The sequence below is a fragment of the Trachinotus anak genome, unplaced genomic scaffold (genome assembly GCF_046630095.1).
Source record: "Trachinotus anak isolate AG129_WGS33_773 ecotype Australia unplaced genomic scaffold, CSIRO_AGI_Tana_v1 ptg000014l, whole genome shotgun sequence".
Lineage (NCBI taxonomy): Eukaryota > Metazoa > Chordata > Actinopteri > Carangiformes > Carangidae > Trachinotus > Trachinotus anak.
This window is the reverse complement of record NW_027273865.1, coordinates 12,395,022-12,408,108: the sequence shown is the minus strand read 5'-3', so window position 1 is coordinate 12,408,108 and position 13,087 is coordinate 12,395,022. Positions and strand designations below refer to the sequence as shown.

Sequence of the window (13,087 nt, the reverse complement as noted above, 5' to 3'; positions counted from 1 at the left end):
TGATGAAGAAATCCACAGCTCGTGTGGTCATTGTGTTTGCACATGACAGTCAAATGATTAATCTGATGGAAGAGGTTGGCTTCCAGCTATGATTATATGATAATATCACTTTGCTCATACTACTGTGTAAAACACAGGATTGTGAATGACACCAGCTGTGGGAAATAGATATTACATTAGTGGCTATGCAGTATGAATTTATGTTCTTAAAATGCAATTTACAGGTGGTGAGGCAGAATGTGACAGGCCTGCAGTGGATGGCCAGTGAAGCCTGGACTTTAGCTGCTGTGCTCCAGACCCCCCACCTCATGCCGTACCTGGGTGGAACACTGGGAATTGCCATCCGTCGAGGAGAAATACCAGGGCTCAGGGAATTCATGCTACAAATACGTCCTGACCTAAACCACAACAACAGCTACGGAAATAGTGTGGTGAGAGTTCAACCTCACAATCTGATATTTACAAGAGTTATATGTTGTCATTGATTTTAATACACAGTTTTGAATATGTTTCAGGTAAATCAGTTTTGGGAATACACATTTCAATGTAGATTTGCACCACCACCAGCAGGTTGGGTGGAAGCTGGAGGAGCATTATGCACTGGACAGGAAGATCTAGAGAGTGTGGAGACTGAGTTCTTGGACATTTTAAATCTCAGGCCAGAGTACAATGTGTATAAGGCAGTGTATGCCCTGGCATATGCCCTTGATGATATGCTGCAGTGTGAGCCAGGGAGAGGGCCTTTCAGCGGGAACAGCTGTGGTAATTTACAAAGACTGGAGCCCTGGCAGGTGAGACATCAATTTACACTCTACCTGCTTACGTCCACTCCTGTGCTGAAAGTATTTCTTTTGCAGTACCATTTAATTTAATTTGCAAAGACTGAAGCCCTGGCAGGTGTGTTTACACTCCACCTCTTTATCACCAAATCCTGTGCTTATACTATTTCTTGCACAGTAGCATTTGGCGTATAGGATGAAGAACAAAGCTATGAGAATATCAATTGTAAAATCCAAGATAGATAGCTGAAAGGATTTTCCCTGCTACTGGGTGATAGCAATGGCTAATATTATCAGGTCAGAGAGATCACCATCGACTAGGTATATGGTAATTTAGGTAATGGGACATTATTTTTAAAGTAAATGCTTTTCTGAAATTTTTGACTTCATGTGTTCATAAGTGTAGTATGTAGTTTGATTATTGGATATCAGGTCCTGCTGTGTTCACCGTGGTCAATAACAATAGAATTCTTTTTTTTTTTTTCATGTATCTTTGGTTTTTCCTCCATCCCCTTGTTTCGATCTTCATAGCTTGTGTATTACTTGGAAAAGGTCAACTTCACTACACCATTTGGTGATCAAGTCTCATTTGACGAGAATGGTGATGTCTTACCAATCTATGATATCATGAACTGGCTGTGGCTCCCTGATGGAAGAATTAAAATTCAGAATGTGGGAGAGGTTAAAAAAACAGCCTCAAGAGGTGAAGAACTCACACTTGATGAAGATAAAATCTTCTGGAACTTTGAATACAAAGAGGTTACTTCTCCTTTTTCTATTTTTTGAGTTCCAGTGGTGTGCCATCAGGACAAGCAAGGCAAGCAGTGCTTGAACAGTTAGGGCTAAAAATGGACAGAACAATACTAAGTTGAAGCAGTATCTCTCCTTACATCTCAGAACAGCACTCTGTTCCATAAAGGATCTGATATTGCCCGTTTGTATTCAATTTAATTCAATAATTTACTGTTCCCTTGAGAAGGGAGCAGCATTTTTTTGGATCTTTGCAATTGTACATAGTGAATAATCCTGGGATCTTTGACAGGTGATATAGCTATACCTAGTTACATATAAGTTTGAAGGTCAAGCTGTCCTTGAGTCAGTCTCTACTTTCCTGTATGTGGAAACTCTGCTTGCACAGTCGAAATGAACTTCAACAATCCTTTATTCCTAAGTGTTAAGATGTAGCAGTAGCAACAAAACAAGCAAATTACACTGTGATTTATCATCTCTGATTGATATGAGTTCTGTTATGATGATGAAGAGTTAGGGTTGAGGCGTAATGAGGCAGGAAAATACATGTTTTTGCATTGTCACTGGAATTTGTCATTGTTAGTTAATGGTAAGAAGATTAGCATAAAAGTGATTTTTAGATATTTTTCCTCTATATTGCACATTTTATATATTTAAAAGAACTTCAAAGGAATAATTCTTCTTCAGCCAGGGAGAAGTGCAGAAAGAAGAAGATATCCAGGCAGAGTGCAGCAAGATACAGGAGAGAGGCTTTCAGTACGGGAAAGATAGGCAATATATAATCATGAGACAGGTCAGGCCCTGAATTTAAGAGAGATTTGCTACTACTGTCATGAAAAGGTATGTTTTAGTGTGGTCCATTTTTCTCGTTAGTGTAGCATACAGAAGAATCACATATTGAGATGGTGGTTTGTGGAGTATAGTTATTTTGGTTCTTTGGCTCTGCTTGCCAATATATAAAAATCACTGCGTGCCACTGCTTTTGACCCATGGATAACTCATTCTAGTAGTCTATAGTAGTTTAGAATACCAGATATTTATTTTTCTCCCTACAGCCACCCCAGTCGGTGTGCAGTGAGAGCTGTCCTCCAGGCACCCGCATGGCTAGAAAGAAGGGGGAACCTGTGTGTTGTTTTGACTGCATCCCTTGTTCTGAGGGAAAGATCAGCAACAAGACTGGTGAGTGTTCAGTTTTAAACATTTCACTCTGGATATGTAGTGTATATGTGTATTTGTGTAAGACCTTCTCTATTTTCATAGATTCCATGGAGTGTAGCAGCTGTCCAGAGGATTTCTGGTCCAGCCCCCAACGTGACCACTGTGTTCCAAAAAAAATAGATTTCCTTTCCTACCATGAGCCTCTGGGTATCTGCTTGACAGTCACCTCATTGCTGGGCACATTTATCTGTACTTTTGTTCTAGGGATCTTTATCTATCATCGCAAAACACCTATAGTGCGTGCCAACAATTCAGAACTCAGTTTCCAGCTGTTGTTCTCACTTAAGCTATGTTTCCTTTGTTCACTGCTGTTTATCGGCCGTCCTAGACTATGGACATGCCAACTGAGACATGCAGCATTTGGGATCAGCTTTGTGCTTTGTGTCTCATGCATCCTGGTCAAAACCATGGTGGTTCTGGCTGTGTTCAAGGCCTCTAAGCCAGGAAGTGAAGCCAGTCTGAAGTGGTTTGGTGTTTTGCAGCAGAGAGGGACAGTTCTGGTTCTCACTTCTATTCAAGCAACAATCTGTACTGCCTGGCTTGTCTCTTCCTCACCAGCACCTCATAAAAACACTCAATACCACAATGACAAGATAGTTTATGAATGTATAGTTGGGTCCACAATTGGTTTTGCAGTGTTACTGGGCTATATTGGTTTACTGGCTATCCTTAGCTTCCTGTTAGCATTTCTGGCAAGGAATCTTCCTGACAACTTCAATGAAGGCAAACTCATCACTTTCAGCATGTTGATCTTCTGTGCTGTGTGGGTGGCCTTTGTTCCTGCTTATATCAGCTCACCTGGCAAATATGCAGATGCAGTGGAGGTATTTGCTATCCTGGCCTCCAGTTTTGGTCTCTTGGTGGCATTGTTTGGACCCAAATGTTACATAATCCTGCTTAGACCAGAGAGAAACACAAAGAAAGCTATCATGGGTCGAGGCAACACAAAGTTATGAAATTAGTCTTCCCCCTTAGTTGAGAGCATTTATTGTCCCTACTCTATGATATGACTCATAGGAGTGTAATGGAGATGTTAAGAATCCCTTTTCAAAATAAATAACTCACACTTTCATTATGTAACAATGCTACTGTCATAGTTTGATTAGTTTTTGGCACAAAAAACACTTAGGTTCAGGGAAAGTTCATGGTTTGGGTTCAAATAAGTATAGTTCAGATAAGTATTTCATTACGTTGGAGGACCTCATCATGGTCAGTGTTTTCTTTTACTGACCAATCCATCCACTACAACACCCTGCTTAAGTTAACTTTTTGAAGCGATAACATTATGATTAGTTACTATAGCCAGTAGGGGACTTTGTTGTTTGAATGTAAGCATATGTCATTTTGGAGCATTGGCTGAAATAGTGAAAGTTCTCTAACCACTAGAGTTCACTTAACAATAAAACTTAACAATGGGTAACAATATTGTGCAACGGTGATGGTCATCAAACAAAGCTGGAAGCCGTACATAAAATAAATTAATAATAAAAATGACTTTTGTTATTAATTGTTATGCTGTTTTTGTCTGATCATTCTTTTTACATTCCCTGGGATTCGAGAACAGAACATCACAGTTCTCATTCACATAGAAATCCTTAGGTTACATATATAACCCTATATGAAGAGATCTCTCCACCCTACATATTCCGTACTGGGTCTGACCCTGGTATGGGGCAGCTGATGTGGATAGTCACACACTGATTAGTGACACAAAGCTAGATAAGCAGTTAACTTTGATTTGAACAAATTTCAGAGCAGCCTGGAGGTAGAGAGATACACTTAACTACTGTTGTCAATCATGCCAGAACTCTAAAAGTACATATTAGGGCCATTTTAGTCTTCATTGTTTTATTCTTGGTGTCTACTAAAATAGATTTACATGCTATAATGATCCAAAAAGATACATATTGTATATCTCATAACCTATTCTACTCACCCTCTGTCTGAAACCCTTTGTTAGAGCTCTGGGCTCTTGAAGGCCCCTTTCCTTCCCTCTATAGTTGTCAGCTTGCCTGCAAATACACATTCTGCCCATGTCTTGCTTTCTCAAAAAAGGCTATTACAAAGGGGATGCTTCTGCTTTATCAATTTCAGTCTGATGTTGAACAAGACAATAATAGACCTGATCCACCTTTGCAAGCTAGACTGTTTAGAAAGGTTGATTTACAACTCCAAACTTTAAAAAAAACATTAGTGAAGATAATTTACAAGCTCAAAATCTTTATGGCCTTAATTTCAACTCATAGGTATGTGCCTACACTCACTATTTATGCTCCATCACAGGTTTTTTCCTGTAATCGTAAATTAGCGTATTGTGCTTCACTACTCATATGTGATTCTGCCTCTATGTGTGTCCACATGCATAAGTGACAAAGAAAAGCTAAATAACAACTCTATGAAATTGCAAAGTAAGCAGATTAAGTTTTAATTGTGTAACATGTCATGCAAGCATTTCTGCAGAACTGCCTGTTTGATGTCTGCCAAATTACTATGGGATCAGCCACATACAATATCAAAGACAGGGCAATAAAAATAGAAGATGTATTATTTCACCAAATGTCTTAGTATGCTGCTAGCATTAAGTGAACATTTTATCAAAATCTGTTCATGTGTAAAAGTGAATTACGCATACTCAGGGCTGAGTTCAATTTTGTACACTTCTCATACACACCAATTTGGGATTGTGCTACAAATTGACTCTTCTGATACAAATATGTATCTCTTCAGGCACTAAACTGTAGAGTCAACAGTTGTGAACAGTCTGTCTACTTTATCTACAACTTAACATACATGCCCAAACATCTGCTGTTAGGCATTAGTAGTTTAACAGTTATGGGCTATCAGAAATGAACAAAAATGAATATTAAATAATAATAACTTCGGGGCACCAGCCTGGAACAGGCAAAATGATTGCCAATGTCGTGCAATCTCAATGCAACTATTAATTTCGAACTTTGATCAATAATTAACTTATTAACTACAACCAAAAATACCATAACAAAAAATATAAGTTCAAGGACTGAATTCTACTGAGTAGAGGTTGGCAATGTCCCTCCTTGTGCAACATTAAACACACTAGCAGATATACTTAAAGACATTTATTAACAATGTAACCAAAGTAAGAACATAAAATGTCTATTCTGCTATGTGTACAGGTGCATGTGTGTGTCTTTATGTGTGTCTGTGGGGACACAAACAAAGGCAAGCTCATTCAAAATGTTTGCTGTGACCACATGACCTAAACAAGAGTGACAACAAAAAATATGGCAATAAACAAAAGAATCTACTCAAGATAACCGAACATGGCCTCTGACACCATATGGTATGTGGGGGAGGGAGAGAGTGAGTTTCTTTGTTTAGGCCAGTTCATGTAGCCTAAAGGGTGTCAGTTGGAAAGAGAGTTAGCTACATGCAAGTTCTAGGACTGGAATGTGCTACAGGTATGTGTGTGAACATACAAGTATCAGGTTAACAGAATGACTACCCAACAACCTAAACAAACATCACAATAACAAAGCCCAGTGTATACATTAACCAAATCAGTACATGTACATTGATTAAGGTTAACAGTCCTGTGCTTAGTCGTGCTGTGCTATGCTGTGCTAGGTTAGGCCCCGTCAATGTTACCCAGTCCTTAGAACAAAAGAGAGGGCTCTTCAAGTGTCCTGCTCGTGAAGTCCAGTGAGTTTGTGTGGCTTTAGTATCACAGAGGAGGTCGCTGGACGCTCCTTGTTCTTCTTACAGAGTTAGCTGTTCCACACTAATTCTGCTGTGGCTCCTGTTGCTTATAAAATCAGCTGGCAGTCTTTGGTGTCGAAGCCACGAATTAAACTTCAGTCTTAGTTAACCTTAAGCAGGCACTTGTCACTGCGGTTGAGGAAGAGTGAAGTGTGGCAATCTACTGTGAGCAGGCCTGCAGAGAAGGAGCCTTGTTACTCTCACAGCGAAAAACCAGAGAGAGAGGGTTCAAAGGAAAAGAGTTGTTTTTTGTTGGTCACATGTGACACAATGACCAACACTCACTGGTCAGTAAAGTCCCTGGAGGAACATCTTCCCCAGGTGTGAGAAGTGAAGAATTGTGGAGAAGTGAGTTCCAATAGCCTTCTTTTGTCTGTGGAACAAAAGAACATATGGTCTCCATCAACTTGAATGGACTGAAGCCCAACACTACTTAATATGATGTCAAAAATGCCTACTGTAGATATAACTTGACTGTCATGAAATTTTTAGTTGACCTCAATCATTGTGGTCATCCACAACTTAAATCTGGTTTGGAAGGGATGCCAACATGGCCTTGGAGACATGTTATCAAAAGTGCACAAATTAATTCTGCCACAGTACAAATCAATCTCAAATAAAATGCATTTAAGCCCTGCCCCTACTTACTCTTATGCCCTGATGGGTGGTGTGCAAGATTAAATAATACTGCAAGTCAATAAAAGGGGGTGACATATTAATGAAACTTACTGACTGGGCTCAGAAGAGGCATAGACCAGAAGTCATGAGGGCATTTTTAGAGACCAATTTGCTCTTTCTCATGATCTTGTGTCCCAGTGTTTCCTCTGCTATGTCCTCTTCTCTTTATTCCTCCTCTTGTTGGTTACAAGGACAGTTTCATCTAAATGGGATGCACAAGGCTGGAGATGTGGTTCTAGGTGGGCTTTTTGAAATGAACTTCTTTTCTACCTATCCTGACCTGTCTTTTACCTCACAGCCGAAACCACCTACCTGCCATGGGTGAGTCTGCAAACCAGCAAAAAGCACAAACTGGGGAACATCAAGCTCATTAATAGAATGTATTTTTTATTATAAGGTATTTTTGATAATTTGATATTACTGTAAAATAATTACATTCTGTCTTGATTTTAACCATATTGCTTTTTTGTGGAGTCCTTCATTTATTTTTTCATTCCAGTATTATTATAGTTGTTGCTATTCATTGTTTGCAAAATCTGTAGTTGTGCAACATGTATACATTCACACAGTTACTTATCATGTTATATATTTTTTTAGGAGTAAACTGTGTTTTTTGTGTTAGTTTTGATGTCATAGGATTTAGGCTGACCCAGACCATGGCTTTTGCTATTGAGGAGATCAACAGAAACTCCAACCTGCTACCTAATGTGACTCTGGGATACAGTGTATATGATAACTGCAACAAACTAGTAATTGGATTCCGTGCAGCAATGTCATTAGCCAGTGGTCAAGAGGAGCAAGTTACATTACATGAAACCTGTGTGGGAACCCCTCCAGTCATAGGGATTGTGGGTGATTCTTCCTCTACACGTTCTATTGCAATCTCCACTGTCTTAGGTTTGTACAGAGTGCCTATGGTAAGTTTTTTTGCCTTACCATCTAATTATTTGTATCGATCATTTTAATTTTACATCATATTTGAAGTCAGTTGTACAAACTGGGCAGTCAGCCTTAAAATGTTAAAAGAAGAAAAATGGTTTTAGGATGTACAAGTCTGTGTTTTTTGCAGGTGAGTTATTTTTCCACATGTTCCTGCCTGAGTGACCGGCAAAAGTTTCCATCATTCTTTCGGACGATCCCAAGTGATGCTTTCCAGGTAAAAATCTATTCTAGGAAAAGGAAAAAATAAAAACAGATGGTGCAGTTCAGCAGTTTTCAGGAAGCACATCCCCGATCTCAAATAAATTAATAATATTTTGTGTATCAGCAGTAACATTATTTGTCTCATTGATGGGGTTGTGTAGTGTCAGATAACATCACTGAAAGGCAATAATAAAACATTGTCCATTATGGAGCCATTTTAGCAGGATTTCCAGTAAAACATTATTCCAGCCTGTGCACTTATCCCTCCTCTCTGTATTCTCAGGTGCGTGCTATGATTCAGATCCTAAAACGCTTTGGCTGGACTTGGGCAGGTCTGCTGATCAGTGATGATGATTATGGACTCCATGCTGCCCGATCCTTCCAGTCAGACCTGGGTCCATCTGGTGGAGGTTGTCTGGCCTACACAGAGATTTTGCCCTGGGGTGACAACCCATCTGAATTAAGGAGGATTGTGAATGTGATGAAGAAATCCACAGCTCGTGTGGTCATTGTGTTTGCACATGAGGGTCACATGATTGACCTCATGCAAGAGGTTGGGCTTTAAATACAAGTTGATTAAAACGTGTGTAGTGTTTAGTCAAACTTAAAGATTTAAGTTTGTTGTTTACAATAATATATAGGCATAGTCGACTGGCAATCGGGCATGCCAGGACCAATCCTGGTTAACTGTCAAAAAATCCATAAAGTTTTTCCAGCCCTCTCTTGAAACCTGTCATTGAGCGTGTGCATGACATCATGCTGTGTGCATGCACCAAGACTTGGTTCAATTTGCCCATACTACTGTGTAAAATACAGGGTTGCACATGTGAATGACACCAGCTGTGGAAACTAATCCTTTAGTGACATGGCAGTTTGAATTTAAGCACTTGATATAATGCTATTTACAGGTGGTGAGGCAGAATGTGACAGGCCTGCAGTGGATGGCAAGTGAAGCCTGGACATCAGCTGCTGTGCTCCAGACTCCCCACCTCATGCCGTACCTGGGTGGAACACTGGGAATTGCCATCCGTCGAGGAGAAATACCAGGGCTCAGGGAATTCCTGCTACAAATACGTCCTGACCCAAACCACAATAACAGCTATGGAAATAGCATGGTGGGAGTTTAACCTCTCAATTTGATATTTTAAAGAATAATACATTGTCATTGTTTATGACACAGTTTTGAATATGTTTCAGGTGAATCAGTTTTGGGAATACACATTTCAGTGTAGATTTGCACCACCACCAGAAGGCTGGGTGGAAGCAGGAGGAGCATTATGCACTGGACAGGAAGATCTAGAGAGTGTGGAGACTGAGTTCTTGGACATTTTAAATCTCAGGCCAGAGTACAATGTGTATAAGGCAGTGTATGCCCTGGCATATGCCCTTGATGATATGCTGCAGTGTGAGCCAGGGAGAGGGCCTTTCAGCGGGAGCAGCTGTGGTAATTTACAAAGTATGAAGCCCTGGCAGGTGAGACATCAATTTACACTCTACTTGCTTATGTCAAGTCCTGTGCTGAAAGTATTTCTTTTGCAGTACCACTTATGAGATTATTAATTGTACAATGCTAGATAGATATGTGAAAGTATATTGCTTGCTGGGTGATAGGAGTGGGTATTATTATTAGGTCAGAGAGAATATTCTCTTTGCACTAGGTATATTGTACTACTGTCCTGTAACATTAATTTAAAGAAAATGCTGACTGACTTCATGTGTTTATAATTGTGGCATGCAGTCTGATCTTTGAATACTACTTCCTGCTGTGTTCACCATGGTCAAGAATATTTTTTGTTCATTTATCCTTTTTGGTTTTTCCTCTATACCTTATTCTGATTTCCATAGCTTCTGTATTACTTGCAAAAGGTCAACTTCACCACACCATTTGGTGATCAAGTGTCATTTGATGAGAATGGTGATGTCTTACCAATCTATGATATCATGAACTGGCTGTGGCTCCCTGATGGAAGAATTAAAGTTCAGAATGTGGGAGAAGTTAAGAAATCAGCCTTCAAAGGTGAAGAACTCACACTTGATGAAGATAAGATCTTCTGGAACTTTGAATTCAAAGAGGTTACTTCTGATTAATCAGACATCGCTCTTTTTTAGTCTAATTGCTAACAATGTAAAATGACACAGAATGATATATTTATTTTTCTCCCTACAGCCACCCCGGTCAGTGTGCAGTGAGAGCTGTCCTCCAGGTACCCGCATGGCCAGAAAAAAGGGGGAACCTGTGTGTTGTTTCGACTGCGTTCCTTGTTCTGAGGGAAAGATCAGCAATAAGACTGGTGTGTGTTCAGTTTTAAACATTGCAGTTTAGATATATAGAATAAACATATTTCGCAACACTTTACCTTTTTTCATAGATTCCATGGAGTGCACCAGTTGTCCAGAAGATTTCTGGTCAAGCCCCCAGCGTGATCATTGTCTTCCTAAGAAAACAGAGTTCCTCTCCTACCATGATCCTCTGGGAATCTGCTTGACAACAACTTCATTGCTGGGCACATTTATCTGTGCTGTTGTCCTAGGGATCTTTATCCATCATCGCAAAACACCTATTGTACGTGCCAACAATTCTGAACTTAGTTTTCAGTTGCTGTTGTCACTTAAACTATGTTTTCTGTGTTCACTGTTGTTTATTGGCCCTCCCAGACTGTGGACGTGCCAGCTGAGACATGCAGCATTTGGGATCAGCTTTGTTCTTTGTGTCTCATGTATCCTGGTCAAAACCATGGTGGTTCTGGCTGTGTTCAAGGCCTCTAAGCCAGGAGGTGAAGCCAGTCTGAAGTGGTTTGGTGCTTTGCAGCAGAGAGGGACAGTTTTCACTCTCACTTGTATTCAGGCAGCAATTTGCACTGCTTGGCTTGTCTCTTCCTCACCAGTGCCTCATAAAAACACACAATACCACAAAGACAAGATAGTTTATGAGTGTGTAATTGGGTCCAAAATTGGTTTTGCAGTGTTACTGGGCTATATTGGTTTACTGGCTATCCTCAGTTTCCTGCTCGCATTTCTGGCAAGGAATCTTCCAGACAACTTCAATGAGGCCAAACTCATCACTTTTAGCATGCTGATCTTCTGTGCTGTGTGGGTGGCCTTTGTTCCTGCTTATATCAGCTCACCAGGCAAATATGCAGATGCAGTGGAGGTATTTGCCATCCTGGCCTCCAGTTTTGGCCTTTTGGTGGCGCTGTTTGGACCCAAATGTTACATAATCTTGATGAAACCGGAGAGAAACACAAAGAAAGCTATCATGGGTCGAGGCACGACAAAATCATAAAATAAAAACAATCATTTTTTGTGTCTGCTCTCTGATACGACCCATTGAGGCATCCTGGCATCAGAAGAAAGAGTTTACATAAACTGTTCACAATCACTTTTGAAAATTAATAACTAAATTTTTCAGGATGTGACAATGGCTATGATAAATATTTGGTTTTCAACACAAAAATAACTTAGGTCTAGGGAAGATCATGGGTTGGGTTAAAAATAAGTAGTTCATTAAAGTTAGCGGACCTTATCATGGCTAATGTTTTGTTTTGAGGACATATCCATCCACCATGACATCCACCCTAAGTTGTCACTCTATAATCACATCAACTTACTTCCTCCTTTGTTCCTGTAATTACTACAGCCACTAGAGAACTTTGTCACTTGAACATAAGTATATATGATATTGGGGCATTTGCTAAACAGCTAATGCTCTCTCATAGGACTGCTAGAGGCCACCTGACGATAAAATAGGTATACTTGTATCAACCTCGTACCTGGTAGTTTCGTGTGAGAGGACAGTCTCATATTAACAATTATTTTAATTAAATAATTATTTAACAATTTAACAATTATTTTATCAATTATTCTCATCCATTGTTTATTTTTCATTCACCTGCCTTGTGCAACAGTGTTCATCACCTGACAAAACTGGAAGCAATAGCTAAATGTTAATAAAAACTATTTATATTTTAAATGTATTATGCTGTTTTTGTCTGGTCATATATTTACAATCCCTGTGATTTGAAAGCTGAATATTACAGTTCTCATACACACAGAAATAAATAGGTTATATGTGTAAAACTGAGAAGAGAGACCTCTTCACCCTATAGTTTCCATATGTACAGGGTCTGATCCTCATGGGGGAAACTAATGTGGATACTCTTTAAGACATCACTTGTTGAGGCCATGCACTGACTGCAACACTTAGCTATACAATCACCATGCATGCATGGCCTCTTGAGTTGACTTTGATCAGAACACGTTTAGCAGTCTGAATGTGGAAAGATAGTCTCTCCACCTGCAAAATGGATTGCACATGTAACCTACTGTTCTCTATTGAGCCAAAACTCTCACCTACATATTTTACGTACAGGAAAAAAAGTAGATCCTGCTGCTTTTGTCTGAGCACGAAATGGCAGCTCATTTGGAAGCCCATCTACTTAGATAAAGGAACAATTTGTAAAAAATAAACACTATGTACATACCCATGGCCTATATGTAAGACACTGACTTATCTTAGGCTTAGCCAGACATTAAGGCCAGCTGTAAACAGGTGGAAGGCCACTCAGATCATCTGCCAGGTAGTTAAAAGCTAGTTTTGAAAGAAAATTACATCACTCCAAACCAGGGTCAGTTGTGTCAGCTGTAATCACAGAGGCAAGGAATGTCAAGCCAAGGCTGACAACACTACCTCCAAAGTCAACATGTGTGATTGTCTACCTGTGGACATCACAGGTAGAAAATCACATGACTGAAATTGGAGGCTGTTGATTTGGGTGGAGTGG

General features: G+C 39.8%; 3 protein-coding genes across 3 annotated transcripts in view; all 3 read left to right on the top strand.

The window, feature by feature from the left end:
* Positions 1–13,087, top strand: part of LOC139631926 (extracellular calcium-sensing receptor-like) — a 91,288-nt gene that overhangs the window by 67,900 nt on the left and 10,301 nt on the right. The gene's annotated exons all lie outside the window — the stretch shown is intronic.
* On the top strand, positions 413–4,317 carry LOC139631984 (extracellular calcium-sensing receptor-like). Its single transcript, XM_071496689.1, has 3 exons — positions 413–791; positions 2,585–2,708; positions 2,790–4,317. The coding sequence occupies exons 1-3, from the start codon at positions 507–509 to the stop codon at positions 3,701–3,703; spliced, it is 1,323 nt and encodes a 440-aa protein (XP_071352790.1). The 5' UTR covers positions 413–506; the 3' UTR covers positions 3,704–4,317.
* Positions 7,360–11,757, top strand: LOC139631936 (extracellular calcium-sensing receptor-like). Its single transcript, XM_071496607.1, has 9 exons — positions 7,360–7,484; positions 7,786–8,080; positions 8,233–8,319; positions 8,590–8,859; positions 9,215–9,421; positions 9,504–9,779; positions 10,152–10,379; positions 10,474–10,597; positions 10,676–11,757. The coding sequence occupies exons 1-9, from the start codon at positions 7,375–7,377 to the stop codon at positions 11,587–11,589; spliced, it is 2,511 nt and encodes an 836-aa protein (XP_071352708.1). The 5' UTR covers positions 7,360–7,374; the 3' UTR covers positions 11,590–11,757.

What these genes read in the sequence shown, in the direction of transcription:
- LOC139631936 (XM_071496607.1), top strand. Translation starts at nt 7,375, where the DNA reads ATGCACAAGGCTGGAGATGTGGTTCTAGGTGGGCTTTTTGAAATGAAC. An exon ending in AAACCACCTACCTGCCATGG is followed by an intron (nt 7,485 to 7,785) that starts GTGAGTCTGCAA and finishes TTTTTGTGTTAG; the next exon opens with TTTTGATGTCATAGGATTTA. An exon ending in TGATTGACCTCATGCAAGAG is followed by an intron (nt 8,860 to 9,214) that starts GTTGGGCTTTAA and finishes TGCTATTTACAG; the next exon opens with GTGGTGAGGCAGAATGTGAC.
- LOC139631984 (XM_071496689.1), top strand. Translation starts at nt 507, where the DNA reads ATGTTTCAGGTAAATCAGTTTTGGGAATACACATTTCAATGTAGATTT. An exon ending in AAAGACTGGAGCCCTGGCAG is followed by an intron (nt 792 to 2,584) that starts GTGAGACATCAA and finishes TTCTCCCTACAG; the next exon opens with CCACCCCAGTCGGTGTGCAG. An exon ending in AAAGATCAGCAACAAGACTG is followed by an intron (nt 2,709 to 2,789) that starts GTGAGTGTTCAG and finishes CTATTTTCATAG; the next exon opens with ATTCCATGGAGTGTAGCAGC.